Source organism: Trematomus bernacchii, unplaced genomic scaffold (genome assembly GCF_902827165.1).
Source record: "Trematomus bernacchii unplaced genomic scaffold, fTreBer1.1, whole genome shotgun sequence".
NCBI lineage: Eukaryota > Metazoa > Chordata > Actinopteri > Perciformes > Nototheniidae > Trematomus > Trematomus bernacchii.
In genome coordinates, this window is record NW_022987546.1 from 77438 (window position 1) to 102464 (window position 25027).

Sequence of the window (25027 nt, forward strand, 5' to 3'; positions counted from 1 at the left end):
CGCACAAAACTGGTCTCTTTGGCGTCTCAAATATATGTTGCTGGTCACAAACTAAGCCACAAAGGTTATGTGATGCCAGGTGGCTGTAACACATTGGACATCTAGCAGCGTCAGTTAGCTTGCAGCCTCACCAACCTATGTCTGCATTGAAAAAACTAATATTTTTTTAACATGACATTGCTTTATTCTATACATTTGAATTCATTTTGATTTGACCTCTATGGATGATTCAGATTCCTGTAAAAGTTCCTGAACATTGAACAATGAAGAAATCCTGACTGGGAGAAGCTGACTGCAATGACAGAAATGTTGGTCAAGAACATATAGCTCCTTAGCAACTACCTGAAAACTCAAACGGTCTTGTCTTTGTTTTTGGATTTAAAGACCTCTAGAGTCAGAGAACTACATAATGTGCTTTCTACATTTCCTGACGAAGAGCTGGGCAATAGAGGACCCTGGATAAATAGGGATAAGGATATACAGTATAGGAAATGTAGCAACACGCTAACAGCTAGCTTGTTCCTGGTGGTCCAACAACCAACAAATTATTATTAAGGTAGGCACACAACCTTATTATTACATGCATACTTTAAAAATGTTGATGTTCTCTTAACATTATACTTAAAGCCACCATCAGTTCAAAGTTTTAGTTTTTTAACAACATACCCCATTAGCCTCAGCTATACTCTTTTTGAATTGGAAATTAGCGAATGTTAGCATGCCAACACGTAGGATAAAACAATAAATCTTACTCATTATTTCCCCCTAATCTCGGGTCCTTCTGTGCCTTACTATGGCTTCACAGGTCCACTGTAAAATCTTAATTTTGTATTAACTGGTTTAGAGGGAATTCTTAAGTAAAATGTAATAAACTAAAGGATTAAGTCAGAGCATTTCAAGAAAAATAAATAATTCAGCAAAACACATTTCCTGCAGTTTGTAATTAACTCTTTATTTTTCAATGTTAACATTAAGAAATTCCAGTCTTCAGTTTAAAAAGTTGAACACAAAGCACTTCAGTATATTAAAAGGCAAATTCAAACAGCAACTCACTTTATTTTTATCCTGGAGAAGAGGAAGATGGCAGTGTACCATCTGCAGTTCCATCTTCATTACAGCAGCTGAGAAAATATCCCAAGTACCATTGAACAGTGAGAGCACAACATCATGTCATTAAAGATAACCCTTGTATTGCACTAACATTTTCAGCCCGGAATCATCAAGAGAACTCTGATGCTATATAATATAAAAATAATGTTAATATTATTATCCAGAAAAAACTTCCCTGGTTTATTAATAGAAAATCCATGGAATTAAATTGTGTCCATCATATGAACACATTAAGTTATATGAACTAAGACGGAAAATTGTAGTGTCTCTATAAAGCTGTCTTGACTTCAAATAAGAGGAGGCACAAATTGATTTTGTTCTTTCAGCTTATGTAGTGTTGTTCTTCTGGCTTCATCTTGCCGGACTCAGTGCTGTTTGGGGCGCTCTGGGTCGTATTTGACCAGCAGGCCGAGGGAGGCGAAGCCAAACAGGAAGGTCTGGATGAACCACAGGCAGCGAGAGGTCAGGTTGGTGATGCCTTTCTCACTGCAGGGGAAAAGAGAATATAGAATGAACAACAAAGTTAAGTTAGAAGCAGCTGTATAAAACCCCAATCCTTATAGAATTTGAAAGGGAGGGGTAATCCGGTAGTATTAAGTTGGTACATTTGAGTTCAAACCCTAAACACTGGTCCTTTTTTAAATATACTTTAAACTACATTTAGATTCAGGGTAGGAATTACCTTCAAAAACTTCCCATCTCTGCTGCCACTGCTAGCAAACACAGAGGTAACTGAAAAAGCTTCAGTAATTGTTAACACAATATAGGATCAAAATTGGACATAAAGAAGTGCTTATTTATTTTTTACAGAAATGTCACTAAATAATAATATCCCTGGTGCCTGAAGCACACACTAAAGCATGTGAGAGAAGGTAGCTTTTGGACGTCTATTTATACTCAAGTATGATGCGTTTGAGTTTTAAAGGCTGTTGCCTAATTTCATTGGCAAAAATGTGACTACATCACCATCCAGTGGACGATCAGGTTCTTGTCATTCTTACCGGCACATCCTCATTGCAATATAGGCCTCATACAAATGGATAGCCCAGGCAGCCCACCATCTGTAACAGACAAATGTGTGTTATAGTCCTCGGATTTTATATTACACGCTTTCTATTTTTGCACTTTTTCTTGGTACAGCATTACAGGCGCCCCTTTTAAAGTCATACAGTCTGAGAACATGGTGAAACTGCACATAATGTTTTGTTTGTCTTCATGTAAAGTTATGTAACACCCAGCAATGAGTCCTGGGGTCACATGACTACCTAAAAACAGATTAAATTACTTACTTCACAAATGTAAAAACACCAAGTACTGGATGGTCCACGCAGTATTAACGGCTGTCTTTACTGTCACATGACTCAGATGACAACAAAACATTATGTGTTGATTGCTGTCTTAATTCTCTACTGTTGCTACGGCAGTCATGTGACTTAAACGACTAATTAGCAGAGTGCTTTAGCAGTGGAAGTGTGTGTAACGACCTGTGAATGGGAGAACCATTAAGGCTGTAGGTGATTAAAAACTGTATTCAAGTCTTGTGAGGGTACTTTGCACATTATCTGATTGTCTTTGCTCTTCAGTAGAGACAGTCATGTGATTGCCTTTATTCTAATAAGGCAAAATCTCGTTTTTTGAGCAAGTGAGAACTGTCAAAACTGTAAAAAAAAAAGTAAACATTTGTCTAAGGCAGATTTAAAAAATAATAATGATAGCAGTGTTTGCTTCTTATCACTTACCCTTTGTACATAATGCTAGCATAGTTATCCACGAGATGAGTGCAGAAGCTGCCAAATGGACCAAGGTGCTCGAATGGGATTTTTTCAGGTGCAAACACAATGCACTGCAAAACAAAGAAAGAGTAATTTGACATTAAACAATACTCATACAGTATGCTGTTTATCTTATGAGATACTGCTACAAATGGTTTTCTATAAAAGAAGAACATTCCAATAAAAAAATAAACGGTGCAGTTTCTAATTTTTGCCAAACACTTTAGGGAATTAATTTTTTAGGATCAAACCGCTTATGAATAAAGTTTGACAAATCTAAAACATCTTTAATATCTGAAATTCCTTTACCTAACAAGAATTAAAAAACGTGGCCAGTTTGTTATCTGAAAAAGTCATCCTTTAACTTCCTGCCTTCTCAAAATCCTTTTATATGTTCAACACTCCAAAAAAGGTGGATTTGGGTTTGATTTATTTCTCAATCATTATTTTCAAGAAAAGATGATAAACAGCAAAAGTAAAAAGAGAAATAAATGGAAGATCACATGACAATATTAAAGAGGCCCTATTGTGCTTTTTGGGGTTTTCCCTTTCCCTGTAGTGTGATATAGGTTTTAGTGCATGTCAACGGTCTGCAAAGGCTATAATCCCAAAGTTCCCTCAAGAGGGAATTCCGAGCTATAATAATTTCATCTTCCATCTAATTTGACCCTACATTTCTCTAATATAATAATTTTCATATAGTTTCTTAGCCTAAAAACAGATTTCTTTCTTTCAGGGATCTCTAAACTTCATATTGAAGTCAAAGGACTGTTTGTTTTAGAACAAATTTGAGTTCTAGGTTCTGCCTCTGAAGGTTAGCTCTGTGTTCCCTGAATGTTCCGGTCCATTAACGGGAAAGTCCAGAGCTGGTTAAAACCATAGACTGTATATATAAATGGACATAGTGTCCGTGACATCACCCATAGGATTCGGCAGAGTTGCAGAGAAGCCTAAAGTAGGCGGTGTCGGCCACTAACGTCTCGACAGTGACGTCAGAGTCTAACTCCCGCCTGCTCCAGCCTGATCCAAATAAGGGCAAAGAGGCGGAGGCGGGACCTGCTGCCACCGAGCTGGAAGTTCCAGAGCTAGCTGAGGCTACCAAGCTAAGCTAACATGCTCAGCAGTGCTGCTCTGTGATGCTAGCCGGCTAACCCATAAAAGGGTCGCGTTATAAAACAATTCACTCACCAATTCATAATCATGAAGGTGGAATCTAACTATATCCCGAATAATTTTTATTGCATCCAGGGGTAGAAACATGTTTTTTTGTTGGGCATTTTAACATGGGGGTCTATGGAAATTGCTCCTTTCTGCAGTCATCGCCTATCGGCCAATAGATGAACTGCAGTTTGTGGCACTTCCTTATAGAGTGGCGAAGTCCCTCCCCTTCCGGTGGACCTCCATGGGACCTTATTTCGGAAAAATTATGTATTGAAGTCAATGGAGAGAGAAAGATTATCTTTCGATCCCGTTTGAATTGTGCCACGAATTACACATATGATGTTTGTCAATTTAAAAGATAATTTTGCAAGTCAAAAAAGAAAAAAATATGTCGTAAAACTGTGAAGTAACACATTTGTTTGTGTGAAACGCTCAATGAACTACATCTCCGGTCTCGCACAATAACACACGTCACCAAGATGGCCGTCACTGCTGTCTTGTCAAAAAAAGGATTGACTACCCTCACTATGAATGTCATGCAAAGCTGCCTGCCTTCCTTTGATTCTCTCTGAACTGCCTGGTCTTTTTAATGTTTAATGTCAACCATTTGTGCAGATAGCATGAAGTGCAAAAGATCGCCGATGCTAATGTGGCGTTAGCGTTAGCCTTTCTCCCCTGGGCTTAAATTGTGTATTATAGAATGATCACACCGGTGACAGTACTCTTCAAAGGGTTCACGAAATATGACTACTACTCTTACTGTTTAACATTTTGGGTTACTTAATGTTACTTCATGTTAAGGCTAATACAAATGACAAGGCTGTAATGCTAACTAACGTGCTAGCTAGTAGCTAGGTAGCTAACTTGATCAAGCCACTCCTGGTCCTTTCATCAGACGGGAAGCGAAAGAACGTGCAAGACCCATTGCTGGTATGATAACAACCTGGTACTAAGCACACAGGCATCTTGTTAAAGTTATCTTATCTTAGCCAGCGCCATATAGATAGATTCTATCTATATGGCGCTGATCTTAGCTATCTCTTAGTGGAGGAAAACAATTGTGACATCACTTACGCGACTCTGGGATTTGTAGTCTTTCTAGTTGCGTATTTTTCATAGTCTTATATTTCAACAGTTTTACGACAAACTGTGACTTTTTTGACATGGAAATGATTTTTTAAGATTGACAAACATCATATGTGTAATTCATGGCACAATTCAAACGGGATCGAAAGATAAGTTTTCTCTCCCCATTGACTTCAATGCATAATTTTTCCGAAATAAGGTCCCATGGACCAGAAGTAGATGGGCGTGACTTCGCCACTCTATTGGCCTCCCGGCTCTGCCCCAGAGTTTGCCGCTTGGTTAAAACTAACTATCATCTGTCTGTTCTTACAGTGTTTCAATTACACAGTGGCATTTATGAACTGTATGATATTAGGGTTTCCCGAACAGCACTATTGGCTCTTTTTGCTGCAATGAGGGTCATGACTGTATCACAAGGGGGAGCCTTGTTAAGAGATATGCCACTAAAATTCAATTTGACACAGTTCTGCACCATGGTGGGTTTTTTGATGGGTTGGTATTTCATTTTTTTTCATGTGAAACGGTAGGCTACAGGATATTTTCTAGGCTCTACTGTAGGTCAGACTAAATGTGATCTATGTTACTTTCAGAATCAGTGTTTTTTTTCTGCCTTTACACACATTCTGCTTACAACCAGTTCACCTGATAACAGATAGAAGTTACATTCTAATCAATTGCTTTCTGACACTGCATCCCATTTATTTCCAACATTTTTGATCAGATATTTGTTTCTTAGTAAATGACTAAGCATACGAAGTAATAGAACAAAGATTGTACACTTGACACACACTACAAATCCCAGTGAAATCTACATGATGTAATATAGCGTTGTGCCATTCTGCTATTGTCCTCCTCAGTGCACAGGTGTGACATGTCAGGTATGTGTCAATATGGACCATGACTGCTCAATGGAAAAGACAATAGTATATTGTTTAAAGGGCCCCTCAACCCAGAGAATGCAGGTCATTTATGGTGTTATGGTCAGACACACCTAAAGGCAGAACCACCATTTTTCATACTATTACTGATTATGAAATAACTTAACTTTTCTTAATTTACCTAACATGAACAGTTGTCATTTTCTTACTACATTAAGGTCTCTCTTAACCTTACTGTGTAGCCTACGTGGCAAGTGGTAGTATAAATAAACCTGTTTGAGACAATGCGACATGCTCCAAATCCCATGTAAAAGGTTACATGTTGGTGCATTTTACTTGTTAGTCCAGGATAGCAACTTTTTAAAACAATTTACAGTTTACGAAAAGACAGTCCATTGATCAATTCGGCATATATTTGAGTGACCAAGCACTACTACATTACAACGAAATCCCAATATCTGTCAACTAATTAGCTTTACTGCGAATTTAGCATCCATGTAAGCATTTGGCAGAAAGCCAAATTAAATTAAACTAACACATTTTGAATGGAGTTGGCACGTTATTGTTTGCTTTTCAAATGCAATGGGCGGTGCCAGGACAAGCATTAGCTAAAGTAAGGGTTAACACTGGACTACTTACTAACATGTCCAGTGGACTCTGGACAGAAGTACCTATACTCTTACTTAGGACTGAATGATCCCGATAAGATTAGATATCAATTAAACAGTGACTTGGCAATGACCTCGAAGGCTACTTTACCAACTAAAAACATTTTCATACAAACTCAAGCGAAACATCGATATAGAATTAATGATAATGAAGAAACAGCAACATAAAAATAGCGTTTTATATTTTGAGAGAAAATAAAACCCGGAGGACATTTAATGCAACACAGAAAGGTGGCATCGTAGGCAAGGAGAAGTTATGTGTAACACTGTTATCTATGCTATCTTACTTCTATTATAGGTAAAAGCACAACGAACTTACAGTAAAATATCCCATGCCGAGTGTCACGGCGACGAGCCAGAACAGGCTGGTTCTTTTAAAGTAATCGCATCCATCACTTTTCGCCATAGCTGCTGCTGGTGTTCGCTGGTCCCGCTGTCAAATACGACCGTGTAGTAACAGCTGAGATGAGAAGTGACGGGAGGAAGGGAGGGTGATACCGTTTTCATATTCATGCATAATGGAAGGGCTATTACATAAGTGGAAAAAGCTATTGAAAAAAAAAACATAATTGTTTTATATGAACTTGTCAGGTGTTCTCACTATATATTTGTATTTTTGCTATTTATACTTATTATAATAAGCTGTAACAAAATACAGATTAATAACAACGTTTTACTGCATTGTTGCCACCTAATGCAGTGGTTCCCAACCTGGGGGGGCGCCAAAGATCGCAGGGGGGGCGCCAGGCCTCAGATGATTTGAGGCCAAATATCATATTTAGACTTTTTTATTTATTTATTTATTTATTTTTACATATAATTGTAACGCAATACATGATTGTCACTAAAAGCCTTGTCTCTACATTACAATAAAATATAAAAAATAATTGATTAATTAATTTGAATAAAGATTCAAGTTAGTAGCTATTATAGGCATCAAAAGACAGACATGTATAATTCTTTCTTTAATAGAAATGTTTCTTCTGCCCGTAAAGTGTCCAAACCAGGCTTTTCTGGATAAGCGCATTTTTAAAACATAGTCATTGTCCATGCCGGTTTCAGATTATTTGTCACAGTTGCTCCGATCAGATCGGTCTCCTCCATTTTGTTGATTATTTACGACTTTTGAATCCCCATAAACACATCGGCAAAATCCGGCTTACTTTGAGCATGTGTTTTAAACAGTTTAATCCCTTTACTCCAATAGTGCTCCTTAATTACGCTTTCATCCTCCTTTAACAAAATACTTCACATTCATCCAGTTTGTGACAGTAGTTGTAGCATTTTTGAGACTTTTAAACTTTAATTACTGCTGTAGCCCAGAGTATCTTACATTCAAAATATATAGATAATTTTGTAGAAGTAATAGAAGAATAACATATTCTATGTATTCAATAAATACAAACCAATAGAATCAAACAAACCATTATAAACACCAGAGATAATATCATAATATATATATTTTTAAAATATAAAACTACTCCAAAATACAAATCTACATTAAAAGATCTGTGTTTAATTGTATATATTTAATATAGAATATTTTATATGCATATTAGCTAAAACATGTTTTTTTCATTGACGTCATAACCATGTTTTTTCACAGAATGGAACTATTATTACCTGTAATTAAAATGCAATGCATGATGTCAGAATAATAATGTATTACAAAAAAGGCATTCCTTCATCTCACCTTGTCATTTTGCATGGTTTTCTACTTGAATTACCAATTAAAAATTAAAACATTTCTATGCAACGTTCAACGATTGAATTTTAAATCCATATCCAACTTCAAGTCTTCTTCCCTTCTTTCCAATACACCTCAAATATGAAAAATAAAAGAAGTACAAACTTACCACAGGGGATTCCAAACTGTGACAGGCTGTTTTGCTTTTGCATCCCTGACATCTGCAGCATGGCCGTCTCCCTGTTTGGAGGATTATACTTTGCAAATTACATGAAGAGATAAACTGAACAGATGAGTTTTTACTTTTTTAATATGCAGATCTCTAACCTAAACAGCTCTTTATAGTGATTTTGCATTAGCTGAAAAGCCTAGATGCTAAACCAGCGCTTAGTTATCTTCAATCATTCGATCACTGTATGTAAACCTGATGGCAAGTAAGTAATCTGCTGAAATGGGTTATTGATAACACTCTTTCCCATGTTGCTATTTTATCAGACTGATTTTAGATATGAAAAACAAAGTGTTGGATACGTACTTTTTGAAATGTAATAGGTATAATGTAACTTATTTATAACAAATAAAGCTTCAAAAGGTCCTAAAAACATAAATTTAAAGGCAGGAAAAACCTCACAACATTTATCACTGTCAAAATGTTATATAGGTTCCTAAATGTGACTTCAAATATGATTCAAACAGAGCGTGTTATAAGTCTATACAATAGCTTTTTACCTAAAAGTATATATTCAAATGTAAGCTCTTTTTTCAACTCGCTAAAATTACAATTATTATATAATTTAATAACTTAACGGAGGTAAATGCAACTAGTTTCTTCTCATCACTGGCAATACATGTCAAATGTTAATTATATGAGTACCCAGAATTCCTTTGAATCATATGAATTGGTGACTTTGGCAGCTTCCACAGTTGGCAGAGTGTGTGTGAGGTCTGATAGGATTTGGATAAAGTACAGAGGGAGAGTTGAGGGACTTTCAGGAGCCGGCTCCACACATGGAGACATTGATTCTGCGAGTTGTCCTGATAAACATGAAAAGAGCCAGTCTTAGCTTGTTTGGTTGTGTCAGATAACTCTGCTAGACTTCAAGCTGCATTGTTTTCCCACAGTTACTGTAAATCTGTTCCTGCACTTTGACCCTTTGTACTATCTGACTCTAGATTCAGTTTGTTAGCATTTACATTTTCAATGTGTGACATGCAGCAGCTCAGACGTCAGGAAATGTAAACAACAAGAGGGAGGTCGAAGTTCCAGACTATAATAATGCTCATGGAGAGGTCCTTTTTCTCTCTTTACCTACACTTTCAGTTCTTTTTTATTTCTGCATATCATTTTTGTATTTATTTATTTGTTTTCTAATTTAATTCTCAGATTTATTTCATTTACTGCTTATTATATATACATATACGTCTTATTGCACCTTTTTTTCTCCCCTATGATTTTCATATTGATCTCAGTGGATTGCGGCATTTCCCCTTATTTGTTATTCCTATAATTTCCATTATTTGATTTCTTTTTTACTTATACTCTTATTTCTTTATGATGGAGAAAAAAAAATAGCTAAACTAATAAAGAAAATATATAATAAAAAAATATTGTATTTGTATATATAATGTATATACATTATATATGATGTACATATAAATACCTATATATGTATAAATACAGCTCTGGGAAAAATTGTGAGACCACTGCAAAATGATCAGTTTCTCTGGTTTTACTATTTATAGTGTGTTTGAGTAAAATACATACATTTGTTATCCTATAAACTACTGACAACATTTCTCTGTGTTGGAATTCAACAAACACTGGAATGGAATGTCTGCTATACATGTAGAAATTGAGATTTAAGAAACATCTGGAGTGTTTTTTTTTTTCCAGAGCTGTATATATATACATACATATTTGTATTAATGATATTTTAGCTTTATTATTCCTCCATCAGTTGTTATAGCTTCCAATTGTTTGTTTTTTGGGGGGCTAAATTCAGGTGTTTCTTAAATGTGTTGTATTTTTGGCTTTTATTTATCATGGAAAATCAATAAAGGGATCTACCCAATAAAAACAAATTATATTTGAAAGAAGTAATTTATTGTTTTCCAGCAGACTGTCAGTGCGCACATTTGATAGTGAGGTTAAATGTCACATCATCTGCATTCAGCTCGGTCAAAGCCTTGACATGTTACACCGTTTGACAGGCTGACTCTGAGTCAGCGCTCCGAGGCGGCTGGTTCACCGTCTAATTCATCACAGAATAATGACCCACCTTTGTCTTTCCTCCTGATAGCAGGACGCTGCTCTGCATATGAAAGACAACAGGAGCCATTGATAGGCTTCAAGCTGTGAAGTGTGTTTTGTTTTTTGCTAAGGCCTGTGAGTTAATATTTCTTTAAGACTATTGTTGGTTGATCAGTGGTCAACAGTTTGCAAAACTGCCAGTGTTTGTGTTCAACCCTAATCACATGACCCCCATTAGCCACATTTAAATGAATGATGGCTTTGAATATTAAGAAAGACACGGCTCTAATCCTTCTTTAAATAAATTATTTAAAGCTAAAACATCTGTGCCGTGAGAGATGCTGGCAAACAAATATATATTTATATGCCTTATAATAACAAAGTGTACATTAATGACATCTCTTTGGTAAGAATGATAAAACCCCAATACACATTTGAATTTTCTTTATGCCATCTTTAGAATATTAGCCAAAAAAAAGACAAATCATTCATGAGATAGCTCCTCGCTTTGTATACTATTATTGAATATCAGTTGTGTATTGCCTGTGACATCTAAATCACAAGCTTGCACACTCATCATACACAAAAAGCATGAGAAGATAATCCTTTTCAGTGCCTTGCAAATATTAGTATAATAAATAATGATACATACAAACACATACAAATCTGCACAAACAGGGGCATTCTAAAAGAAATATGTCAATAAACAAATAATGATAAGATCTCTATCTGCCATTTTTAATATCAACAGCTTTTTCCAGAATGCGTGGGCTAAACGGCACATAAAGTCTATTTTTCTTTTCACTTTTTGTGCATTAATCCACTTAATGTTAACAATCAGGTAAACATAACTAAAATAATAAATACATAATAATAAGGACTAGTTCATAATGGAAATAATGTCAATAAAATGTATCAGATGTACTGTAGTGATGGATTGAACTAAATACATATAGTTAGTTTTACCTTTTTGACATATTTGTACTTTACTTGAGTATTTACATTTAATGCTACTGTATACTTCGACTCCGCAACATTTCAGAGACAAATATTAAACTTCTCACTCCACTACATTTATTTTTAAAACGTACAGTTAATAGTTATTTTGTACATATAAAAACACACGATATGCTGATATGGTATAATGCATTACTGTACTACTGTTGTACACAGTATTTCTAGTATCTAAATTGCTCCACATTGACAAACAAAAATACTTAAATGTTCTTACATGTATACAAATAAGATAATATACTAACCATTATAATATAATACTGTGAAAAGATACATTCTGCATAACAAGATACTTGAAGTAAATGTAGCTGATAATACTTCTGTACTTTATGTTACTGAAATTAATCATTGTGCAGAATGAAAACTTTGTGTACTTTAAGTATATTTTGTTTAAGTAACATTGGGAAATCAGGACTTTTACTATGTGGTTGTTCTATATGTCACATATTCAGCAGCACAGAAAAGACAAACAATCACATGTTTGTCGTCTTGTTGTTAAGTGGTATCGATGAGGCTAACGACTTTCTTTTGTCTCTCCAAAGATCATTCTGTCATATTTGCCGTTGACCTTGCCTCCACTCTGATGGGGATGAGGTGATAACTGGGGGGGGGGTGGAGGTGCCACTCTAACATTCTCCTGGCTCTACCATGGCCTTCTGGGATTGATCAATATAAAAGGTACCCTGACACAAGCAGGAGACACAGGTCAGGAGCTCAGTGAAGGAACAACACACACTGACCTCAGAAGTCCATTACAAATCCATTCATTTGCAGAGCTCCATTCATTTACCTGCAACTATGTGGAAAGACTCCAGCAATGGTAAGAAACACTTTGTGATATAGAAGGTTTGATTGTTGGGAACGTCAACTTTGTGTAGTGCTTCATTTTTCAAATTCGAATTGGTATGATCTAGTTTAAATAGTAAGCAGTGTCAGAGGGATGGGTTTTATTGCACCAGGATGACTCATATAGGTTGTATCAGGTATTGGCCAATGTCAGATATGTTTCTATTATTGGGCAAACATTTTGGCAGGCAATGCGTAAGGCAAATTACAAACTAGGTTGTCTAAAACATAACAAATTTGACACATTTTGGTTTGGTATAAACAGCCGGAAGAAACACAGTGGCAGTAGAAATAATAACATAATTGATAATGCTATGTGTAAGTTAGAATACAGCATGAGTACAGCAAGAAAGTCATTATGCTGACTGATATTTGGCTGTAAAACAACACAATGCTTTTTTTCTCTCATTCAATTCAATGTAGTGCATGTATGTATTCAGATTCAACCAGAATATACAAGACAATTGATTATTTGTATCACTGTCTATATTCAACATGTGCACTGAATGAGTGATGTCTTCTAGAAAGAAGGCCAATAACTATCCAAACATCCCCTGGTTAAGAGCACAAGCATGGTTCGGAACTGAGAAAGAATTAAAAAAGTACAACCATTAAGGATCTTTTCTCTCCTCTTCCCTCAGATGATGCCAGACCTGTGTCCTCCAGTGGCGGTTCCTCTCGCAGCACAAGTCGCAGGAAGAGAACCAGCTTCTCCAAAGGCCACGTGGAGCTCCTGCGGGTCACCTTCGAGACCGACCCGTACCCTGGCATCGGCCTCAGGGAGAGCCTGTCCCAGACCACAGGCCTGCCGGAGTCACGCATCCAGGTACACAGTCCCACGCTGCCTTTTATACAACAGAATATCAGGGGGTTAAAGTGAGATGAAATGAATCTAACTGAGTTGTTTATGGTCATTGAAGTTGTCAGTTGATCAATGGAATTATCTTTATTTGGGTAATGAGGAACTGGTGTTATCCAAGATTAAATGCACAAATGCGTATTTTCCACAAGTACACCAGTGGACAGTAGTACATTTTCTCAACTACACTAAAGTAACATTTTAAGGTATTTGTACTTCAATTAAGTGTTTGCATGTTTTATACTTGTACTTTATTACAAGATGCACATTTTGCACTTTTACTCCACAAGTTTATTTGACAGCTTTAGGTTAGAAGATTCTGACAAAAAATAAGCATACAATAATGTATAAGGTATTGATATAGGTTAAGATAAAACTGTATTGATTTTTGGTGGAGCTCCCAGCTGTACCCATAGTAAAAAGTAGTTGTGTAAGCTCTCTTGAACTGCTGTTTCTTATCATAAAAAGCCTCTGTGTTCAAATGCATCCTGCATAGAATTGCAGATACCGCTATCCCTCTATCACTTTATATCTTTATCTTTATAGATGACACAGGCTGTTTTTATCGGGATCTTGTTTGAGCTAACAGATAAACTGTACATCATGGCTCTGACCCCCCCCCCCCCCCCCCCCCCCCCCTTATACTCCACTGGTGCCCAGAAAATGATTAACAGAACAGAATGTGTTGTTTATCTCCCCTGATTTGAATAGAAGCTTATTTCTTTCCTGTCCAGGTGTGGTTTCAGAACAGAAGAGCTCGCACCCTGAAGGTCAAAGGAGCCAACAAGGCTCTGTGGCAGTCAGATAGCCCGGTCCATGATGCTCTGTCCCCCCTTCATGCTGTAGCCAGCAGGGGTCCTGGCTCAGTGCATCTGCCTCCTCACGGCCCTCCGCCTGCCTACCCAACCCAGGTGAAGAAGGAGGTAGATGAATCCTACTACTACAGACAGCATCCTCCAGCATACTCCACCATTGAGGAGCATTATGGCTCCATGTATGGCCTCCAGCAGGGCAGAGCATTGGGAGGCACCTCCAGCCCACCCTTGAGGGGCTTCTGGTCCCAGCCTGGCAGCCAATCCTCCCCAGTCCCTTCTTGGTGGTGCCACTCCCCCCTGGAGATGAGAAACTACGGGTCCAGTCAGGCAGCCGCCATGTATCCAGGATCCGCAGAGCAGCAGATGTATATGCCCGGCTCCACCTCCCACTCCTCAACTCCTGACACCCCTGATTCTGGATACTGGGACGCCAGTGTGGAGAGCAGCCCACCGGCGGAGAGTCAGAACTCACAGCTGGAGGATTCGTGGAGCGGAGCTGCTCCGGAGGGAACCCTGGGGTCCAAACCTCTGGCCCCTCTGCCTGAGCTGTCCCTGCAGGAGATCCTGGGGGTTCTGGAGGATGACTGGGTGGGAGGAGAGGGACTGGACACTCACACCTCTGGGGAAAACATTTCCTTCTGCTAATGTCTCTGTCACAAGGATTTACAATGGACAATTTGAAATCATATGTAATATTTTGATTCTGGTCATCTGTGATGTGTAAAAAGAAAAGAAAACGATTGAAAAGGGGATACACATTTCCAAAATCCTACATGATTTTTTATTTATTCCACACTGACTACATTTTATTTTGCTTAATGTATTTTTTTTCCATTATTCACCTTTTTATTTACACTTATTTATTACCTGTATTTATGATTCTGTGCACTTTTATACTAATAAATTAGTTGTAATATACCTTTGTTTGTTTTGTATTTTTTATATCCAATAATTAGCTTGAGGTTGACTTACAACCGTTACTATTTGGCTTAGTCATTGACAGAAAGACAAGAAATCCTCTTGTAATGAGACAGATTTAACTGCTATTTAACCAGTAGAAAGGTATGTGATGCGTTACACAACCAGCAGATGGTGACTCTGAGTTGGAAGAAGGATTAGAAGGATTGATTTATTTTAGAATGTGGGAATACATAAAAAAGTCCAAAGACGTTTTTTAGTTCCATATTAAATAATTATCTTCATAAAAATATAACTTTTTTTTATTTTTCTCCTCTTTCCACAGGATGGAATGAAACAGCAGGTTATACACTGTCATTAAGGGAAACGCATAGCTTGAAAGTAATCAAATGTATCATTATGTATTTATCTAATATAGGCAGAAATATTTAAGGTACAGTAGGCAACATAGAATTTACGTTGAGATTGAACAATTAGCCTCCCTTCACAAAATCTAGGAAACAGTTACTTAAAGGTGGGGTAGGTAAGTTTGAGAAACCGGCTCGAGATACACTTTTTGTTATATTCCATGGAATGCTCTTAACATCCCGATAGCAATGAATATCTTAAGTGCTTTGACAAAAAATCCATCAAAAAATGTCATCTGTGGAAGCCGTAGTACTGTAAAAAGCACGACCAATCATTTTAGCCGGCCCGGCTAAAATAACTGGATGGCCTACCTGCCTGTCAGCCTTCCATCTGTGCACAAACTTATCTAATGCCCTCATTGGTCATGTGCGCGTTCGTGTGTATTTTCAAATTCTAGCGCACTCGAGCTGGTTTCTCCAAAATTATCTATCCCACCTTTAAGAAGTAAAAAATGAAGCTAAATACACAAATAACTGGTTCTTGATGACAGCAAGTAGCTTTTTAACTAGCTGACCCTGTGGTAAGGCCTAATTAGGTTAGCATGCCGTTTAAAATTATTTCGCTAAGAGTTTATACAGTCATGCTACTACAGTAGCCTCGTATTAGGATTAACATTAACGCACTTGTGTGGCTTTTTGACAAAGGTTAGCTTCAACTAGGTAGCTAGCTGAAAACCTTTCTCTAAGTTTTTAGAAACCAACATTTGTTTAGCTAGTCCTTTTGATTTACTCTGTAGATGAAAATAAGAAACAATGTGAAGGAAATGTTATTGTCTGGGAAAAGTGTGGAAACAGTTGAAAGATACATTGAATAGTAAATATGTCTTAAAGGGGACCTATCATGCCAAATGCACTTTTTATACATAAATATGTGTCCCCGGTGTGTCAGGGAACTCACGCAGCGTCAGAAAATAAAACCCTCTCTCTTTTCCTCCGTACCCAAATCTCTAAAAACGGGGGTACAACGGAGATGATCCAGATTTGTGTCCGATATGACGTAATATCGGAAATGTGGACCCACGGCACTATCAGAAAGTTGCTATCAGAAACAATGCCAGACTGCTTTGGACGTAATATGGTCGGTGTTCACATTAGCATCGCTAACACTCAGAGCTAACCTGTACAGGAGAGAATGTGTGTGAAGAAGCAGGAAATAAAAATGAACTCAACTTGTGGTATAACTGGCAAGAGAGAAAGCCTTTGAGCTCCATACTGTTTCAGAAATAATCCTTGATAATCCATGATATGGCATTTCATCACGGCAGTATTTAGTTTAGACAGTAGCTGCCGGGTCCCGCATGAGCTCAGCCCCCTCCTTTTTTTTTATCGATTCTTTTAAAAAAAAAACTTTATACCCAAAATCAGCACTTTTGAAACCGGAAGTGAAATAGAGGGATATGAGGCATGGCTAGAATGGGTGATCTGTTTGGTATTTTGAGCAAAACACTTCATAGACATGTTTTTTATATATTTGTATATATCTGAGACCTATGCTATTGCCTAAAAATAGCATGATAGGTGACCTTTAAAATAAAATAGCTACATCTTGTCTTTTTACCATCTGTCAACAGACCCATGTGTGTATCAGCTGTTTTCCTAACCTATGACAACCACAACATATTATTTTTCAAACATCAGTGAAAAACACAGTACACAGGATGTTAGGCTTGACACTGTTTCCCGCAACAGTGAAACGTGCTTTTATTGTTTAGACTGCTCTTGGCCTCCTGCCTTCATCCTCAACGTGAGAGGAAGGGTGTTGTCCTTTTGTTTGTATCTGGCGACTGTTCCTGCACCCAAAAAAACACACAACGGGCCGGGATGCAGTAGAGAACGTATCTTCAGCCTCCTGTACTCACTAAAGATAGACTATCAGAGGAAATGTATCAGACTGGAGGCGTCTGACGCGTGTCGGCCAGGTGTTTGCCCAGCACGGGGTTCTCCATAAACAAGATGCAGACTGCTGGCTTGAAAGAGTAGTGGCAGTAAACCAAAGTAAGTAAAGTCAAGTTTGACTAAAACTGCCAACAGTTTACATTTATATTCTTGTAGCCATTGTCTTATCAAGATTACGCAGGAATTTATCTGAAGCAGGGCTGCCAAATATTGGGCTCGAAGGCCAAGGTTGGGTTGCCACAAGATTCCGTTTGGCTTGATTCATTTATTATATTTCATAAGCTGAGAATAGTGGACAGAGTGACTTTTTGGGCGGGAAGTTCACCGGTGTGGTGAGAAAATAATGGTAAGGCAAAGACATTGGCACACAGAAAAAGGCATTCTTACTAATATAAGGGAAGTACCATTTTGCACCTTGTCAATAATAAAATAGGTATTTGTTTTTTGTCTTTGACCCACCATTTAGTTTCAGTTTTGGCCCGCCAAGGGACAAAGTTTGGGTACCCCTGCTCATAAGTGTACAGTACTCCTTTTGGGCTCAAGTTCTTGGTAAATAAAGACTTATAATATTAATAAGTTACTTATACTTAAAGGTGGGGTAAGTTTGAGAAACCGGCTCGAGATACACTTTTTGTTATATTCCATGGAATGCTCTTAACATCCCGATAGCAATGAATATCTTAAGTGCTTTGACAAAAAATCCATAAAAAAATTTCATCTGTGGAAGCCGTAATACTGTAAAAAGCACGACCAATCATTTTAGTATATACTGGATGGCCTACCTGCCTGTCAGCCTTCCATCTGTGCACAAACTTATCTCGTGCCCTCATTGGTCATGTGCGCGTTCGTGTGTGTTGGAGGAGGGGCTCTATAAGGAAGTGGCAGATTTTCTCCGGTTGTGTATTTTCAAATTCTAGCGATCTCGAGCCGGTTTCTCAAACTTACCTACCCTACCTTTAACAACATATCGGTATACAAAAAGTTATCTTATTCAAAGTAAGTAATTTTATTTATACAAAGAATCGCTTGGCTACTTGTAGTTGTACATGATGTTAAGCTAGAGACTAGTTGGTGAATACAGCATTTAGCAGTTTAACAGGAGATTTACCCCTCAGGCGTTGATAAACCCTTGCACAGATTATTATAAAACCTCTATACTTCTGGGTTAGACTTAAAAACGTAATGTCAATATTTTAAACCATGTGTGTATTTAAGATAATAAAAAACATGTCAAAGCACAGATGACAATGAAATGTTCCCATGTCATAAACTAAAGAGAACTTGGAGTCAAAAGGCAGCGACTTCTATCTGTTTCATAAATCCTTTAATTGTCAACAACATGAAATAATATTGTCTTTGAAATATGTAATTTCTGCCATTATGTTCATTATGAAATACAAGTGGGATGATTATTGATATTTCTTTACCTCAATGAGAAAAACAAAGCCAAGTGATGTTACCTGCTGACAACTCCTACGCTGAACACACTTGTTAGCAGGCCCATCAGACAGTCATATGCTGATGTCAATGGGACATTCCCCATTGAACATGCTTGGAAGAAATATTTATGGTACTCATTGGCTGCCTCCTGTACTGTAAGTGTCTCCTTGTCTTGACCTTGTTATGGTCAGCAGTGATTGCACAATAGAAACCTTTCCCTGAATCTTTTCTAAATTCAACATCTAGAATTCAACATAGTGTGTAACATCATGTGGTCTGTCAAGTGTTTCAGGGTCACCAAATGATACATCCTCTTCTCCCATTAGCCTTCCTCCAGACATTTTGTCATCTACTTAATCAGCTGAGCATTTCATGTGATCATGTTTTTGGTGTGGTTGGAGGTGTTTAGACATGTTGCATGATTGTTAACTTTTAATGTTAACAATGCGTTTTCATTGCAAAAGCCAATACACCCAAAAACTAAATGTATCCTGCACTGGTACATTTTGCTTCCATTACATGTCTTCTTTCGAACTAATGGAAAGAAAACGTCCAAAAAACACATAAGGTGTTTGTTCGACTAAATTTGTGTCTGTGGATTCTCGTAAATGTACCAAAATCATTATAATTTTCCTATTTAAACATCACATTTAATAAAACTTGCAATACAAAAAAAAGTTCTCATTGTTTTAAACTTGTAAAGATTCACGGTGATATCTTTGTTAACATTCATACCCTATTCACCAGGGATCTCTCTACTTAAACTCGTTTTTCCTATATATATATATTTGAATGGGGGGCAATTGGTATTTGATGAAATCTGGAAAAGTCCCCCGGGATCAGGTGGTGCCCTCTTCTTTCCCCCTCAACCAGCACAGCCAGTGGATTAATTTATAATCCAGATAAATGGTACAGTTATACAATATCTGAAATTACATAATACTTTGCAAATCCATTTTCAAAATTCAATACTGTAGGTTGGATGCACATAGATCCCTTCCACACTGCCATATGGCAACAAACTCATTTTACAATTTGACAAGAAACATCTGAGATGGCTAACATGATGAACATTGAAAGTTATCTTACACAAGATAGTATTTCAATTGTATTCTAAATGGAATTTTGCCTAAATATTGAACACAGTCAACTTTTCTGAGCTCTCAGATATTGACCTTCTTGGTGTCACATGTCCATGGAAACAGGAAGCGTTTAAAGGATTTCCTGCTCATGTGATTTAATTAATTATATAACAAAGTAAAATAACCCCTTTCCACAATTTAACAGTAAAAAATGAATAAAAAAATGAATGTATTTGAGTAAAATTGAGATGGTTGCAACAGAGGACTAGTGACATTTATGACCAACATGTCTACTCTCCTTTTCTGCCTATAGTTGTCTGGGACTGGGACAAGACTGATTATCAAGCTCCTCAGCCAGTAAATTATAGGTGAATAATTATATGTATTGACATACTCAAACACAAAGCAATAAAACTGTTTCTAAAGAATGGTCTCATTTTACTGCTGCTCGCCAACTACACACAAGCGTCATAGTGTTGAACAAACTGGGGGCAGACAGGCTTGTGAGCAGTGACGTGTGGTGAGGTTCATGGCTGGTGAGGCACTGACTCACTGAGTCAGATTTACAAATATTATATTTTGACATTAATCGAAATATTCGGTTATTTTCAAAAGCTTTTTTAGTCTGATGCTTCGATTCATTTTAAACAGACCGTTCAACAAAAGCATACCCAAAATCTAAATATTGGATTGTTCTTTCTTAGTAAGATCCCATTTTCATGACAAATGTAGTCTTACCTTGACTTGAAGATGAAGTCCATGCTATCCTTCTGAACAACAATCTCCATTACTTTTTTGTAAAAGTCCTCCTTATCTTCCTGTAGTTTCAAAAGTGTAGTTTGTTGTTTGCGTCTACCGTCTCTGCGTAGAATAACAGTAGCAACAAGAACCTGTGGGCTCACGTGCGCCCCCTTCAGTGCGGCAGAGGTTATGGCTGCCTCCCCTGGTGCTTTTTTCATTGCCGTTGTATGATGAGACCAGCGAGCCTAAATATCATATATACGTGAAATAAGTTATTTAGAGACTATGGAATGGATGGCGAGGATAAATGTAATAAAGGGATCTACAAACATTACATTGGTGACCTACAGTGAGATGGTAACAGGCATGCGCTTAGGGCCCGCTTTCCAGCCAGTTTCTGTGGGGTGACGCATTCTGAGGTGAGGCAGATCTCATCTGTGCCTCACCTTACCCCACAGTAACTGGCTTGAGCGGGCACTAAGCGCATGCCTGTTACCATCTCACTGTAGGTCACCAATGTAATGTTTGTAGATCCCTTTATTACATTTATCCTCGCCATCCATTCCATAGTCTCTAAATAACTTATTTCACGTATATATGATATTTAGGCTCGCTGGTCTCATCATACAACGGCAATGAAAAAAGCACCAGGGGAGGCAGCCATAACCTCTGCTGCACTGAAGGGGGCGCACGTGAGCCCACAGGCTCACAAAATAAGTTCCCGCGCTAAATTAGTGCCCGTGCTCCAGCAAGTTACTGTGGGCTTACGAGAGGCAGAGCACGTCCCTGCCTCACTTCTCATTGCTCCCGTAGCGGAGCTCGGCAAATTTGCTGATTTTGACTATAAAAAGCGATTGGAATCATACATAAATCACACTTACAACACAGATCAGTGGAGACATTTTATTATTATTACTATTTAGTTTTTCTTTAGTTGTTTTTCCGTTTCATTGGAGTATGACAGGTGAGGCTCTGCCTCCCCTGAATGCACGTCGCTGCGTGTGAGTGATGGTCCTCAGCTGCTGGCAGTTCCAGGGATGAAGCCTAGCCTTCACTAAAGATATGGCCTGTAATTTAACCAAACCCTCCCAGGGAGTCCACGCCGGCCACACGCTCTAATTTAGGATCTCATCTGAGCGCTTTGTGATTGCACTGCGCTACTCTCACCCATCCACAGCCTCATCCCCACTTTGCACGTCCACACTGTGATTGATGTCTGTCAGTGACAGGGAGGAAGTCTCCATATGTGTGTTTGTGTTTGTGTGTGTGCTCATACCTGCTATAGGATCTTATAATGTCTTGAAGAGACCTGGGAGGGAAGAGCTCTTGCATTTGTTTGGCTTTCCTTAAATAGAACAGCAAACCGCATGCAAGCCTGCCTGTAAATAGACTGATGTAATACTATACCATTCCATATGTGTCTTTTCATTCACATTCATACTACGCACAATTTAATTTCCATTATTGTCTCTGTGGAGAACACACAAAGCGTGTTGTTTAATGGGGAATATGCTGAGATGCAGATCGTTGCACGCCGATATATTTTATTGAAGCTTCCACCTTTAAACTTAGCTCCATACAGAAATAGAGAGTTGATATTAAATATCATCCACATGGGAAATAAGGTCAGCAGCACTCTAATGAACTCCCCCGAAGCTTCTTGTTCCTGCCAGCGCTAACCTACAGTACACTATAGGAGCCTTATAAAGCGGACACACTGCATGAACACAATGTGTGCCCTTCAAAGACTGTCCTTAAAAAATAATTAAAGGACAACATGGATAACTCCCTACAGGAATATAATAGGAATTTTGCTGTGAAACTGGATGGGTAAGGGGACATCAGGAACTCATTATTAGGACCTAAGATACACTACATGAAACTGACAGTTTTAACACAGGGAGATGAAAAAAAAACATAAAACATGATAGGATCAGGAGTATAACCTATTGTGTCATAAAAGGCCGGCTGTGTCTCAGGCGGTAGAGCAGTTGTCCGCCGATCTGAAGGTCTGCGGCCCCTAATCCCTGTCCCCTGCAGTCCATTTGTCAAAGTGTCCTTGGGCAAGACAATGAACCCTAAATTGAGTGTGGTGTAAATGCTTTATCGCTCCCGGTAAGCAGGTGGCATCGTTTATGGTATTTACCTTGCCCGGCTTTTTAAGTTACAGTAGTTCCGAAATGTTAAGGTTGTATTGTTTACTGTGGTTTTGGTGGAGGTCGTCAGGCGTGGTGTGTGTTGCTGAACTTAGCGGAGAAATGCAGAAAAGTGAAATGATTTGAATCAAAATGGTTACAGCTCAAAAGCATTGCAATGACTTTGTTGAAAACTTGAAAGTGAAATGTTAAACTGGAAGAGTAGGAAAAATAGTGAAGAAGCTTAATATTTAAAAGAAAAGGTTTAAAAAAGGTATAAACAACAACATGTATAGCCTCAATGTCCTGAAATAGTTGAATCATTTAATAGTTGAATGGTTTCTGTAGCTGAAAGTAGGCTGAAGGAGTTAGATATTAAATGTAAGTAGTAGTGAATTAATGTTTACAAACACCTGTGTGTGTAAGCCCAGAGATCAGAGGTTACCATGGTGACGACGTTATCAAACACCTGTTTACGTGAGCCCAGAGATCAAAGGTTTCCATGGAGATGTGCTGTGAAAGGAGAGCCTTTCCATTGTTCTGAAGGAGAAATAAACCTCTTACATTTCTAACTATAGTTTAACGAGCTGCTTTCGGTAAAATGTCAACGTGTGTGTGTGTGTGTGTGTGTGTGTGTGTGTGTGTGTGTGTGTGTGTGTGTGTGTGTGTGTGTGTGTGGTAGAGACGTTCAGTGTTGGTGTGTGTGTGTGTCTGTCTGTCTGTCTGTCTGTCTGTCTGTCTGTCTGTCTGTGTGTGTGTGTGTGTGTGTGTGTGTGTGTCTGTCTGTGTGTACCAGTCTGTCTGTGGGCGTGTCTGCTCTGATTAGATGATGTCACTCAGGTTTGTGGCCCCAATCTGCCCAGCAACACCATGGTAACCAACTGCAGAACTGAGTCCCATTAAGAATGCATTGAGGATTATATCTGACAATTTTGCCACCTGTTCAAAAACTATGGCTCCTATCAAGAAATTAACAGACCGTGAGCATCAGGGAACCACAATGAACTGATATTTTTTTTTAGGGGTTTTGTGTGTAAAATGTGGAGATGGGAGCAGTTTGTTTAAAGTTTACTTCTCTCTGTTCTGAAGAAAGAACCGGACACATTTAACATGGGAGTCTATTGGGAGCTAGGTGGACTTTTTGTCTCTTCATGTCCTCAAGAGGCATTTTGTTTAATATTTTTTCAAAAAATTGTCATGAAAAATGATATCCAAGGAGTGTAGGGTTTGGGATTTATGGCAGGTTTAAAACATTTTTTGGGTGAATTTCAAGCACTCCTGCACTCTGTTTTTAGATCAAAGCACTCTAGACTTAACGAGCTGCTCAATACACACTAATGTTAAAATCTGAAGAAGGCCTCTATACCAAGCTCCAAACTAAGTTAAATATCTTAAAAAGTATAGAATATATGAAAAATCTGAATAACAGGTTTTATAGCTGAATGTGTTTTGATCATTTGAAAGTTGGAATGAAGTCTCTAGCTGAAAGTATGTGGAAGGAGTAGCATTTGGCGCATGGTGTAGTTAAAAGAGGATTTGAAAGTTCCTCCCATGTTAAAAAAATTGTCTAAAAAGCTGAATATTTAAAAAAGTTGCAAGTTTCCCATCATGTGCTGAAAAGGCTGAATAGTTTGATATTTGAATGGTTTCTGTAGCTGAAAGTATGCTGAAGTTATTGAGAGCCAAACTATTTGGTGAAATAAGAAGATGATTAAAGAATCGAAGAACTATAGTGGAATGCTGTTAACAGCATTCGCATTAATTATCCATTTTGACATAATCGATAACACTTGTAATTCCCCCCTAACATACATGATAACACTTCTAATCTTCCACCTTGACAATTGGATAAGACTTGTGACTTTTCACCATGGAACATTTATTTTATTGTAATTTAATAGTTTGCATGAGGCTTTGGTCTTAGTGCACAGTAATGGAGATATGGACAGTGGTGGAATGTAGTGACATTTACTCAAGTGCTGTACTTAAAGGGGACCTATCATGCAAAATGCACTTTTGTACGTCTTTTATACATGAATATGTGTCCCCGGTGTTCCAGGGAACTCACCAAGTGTCAGAAAACACAACCCTCTCTATTTTCCTCCATACCCAAATCTCTAAAAAAGGGGCTGCAACGGATCTGATAAAAACTGATCCAGATTTGAACACTGTCCTGACGTCAGGACGGTGGCGCTACGGCTATTGGGCCAACTCTACCAATCAGGAGGAGACAGCCACGGCCATTGCCGTTCGAAAGCGCT

General features: G+C 38.0%; 2 protein-coding genes across 2 annotated transcripts; one reads left to right on the forward strand and one right to left on the reverse strand.

Moving 5' to 3' along the window:
• Nucleotides 1-926: 926 nt before the first annotated feature.
• tmem254 (transmembrane protein 254) lies at nt 927-7149 on the reverse strand. The gene is made up of 4 exons (XM_034122622.1): nt 6995-7149; nt 2850-2953; nt 2112-2171; nt 927-1596 (listed from the first exon to the last, which is right to left on the reverse strand). The coding sequence occupies exons 1-4, from the start codon at nt 7079-7081 to the stop codon at nt 1476-1478; spliced, it is 372 nt and encodes a 123-aa protein (XP_033978513.1). The 5' UTR covers nt 7082-7149; the 3' UTR covers nt 927-1475.
• A 5276-nt stretch (nt 7150-12425) lies between these two features.
• On the forward strand, nt 12426-14792 carry mxtx1 (mix-type homeobox gene 1). The gene is made up of 3 exons (XM_034122625.1): nt 12426-12447; nt 13115-13299; nt 14067-14792. The coding sequence occupies exons 1-3, from the start codon at nt 12426-12428 to the stop codon at nt 14790-14792; spliced, it is 933 nt and encodes a 310-aa protein (XP_033978516.1).
• The last annotated feature ends 10235 nt before the right edge of the window (nt 14793-25027 follow it).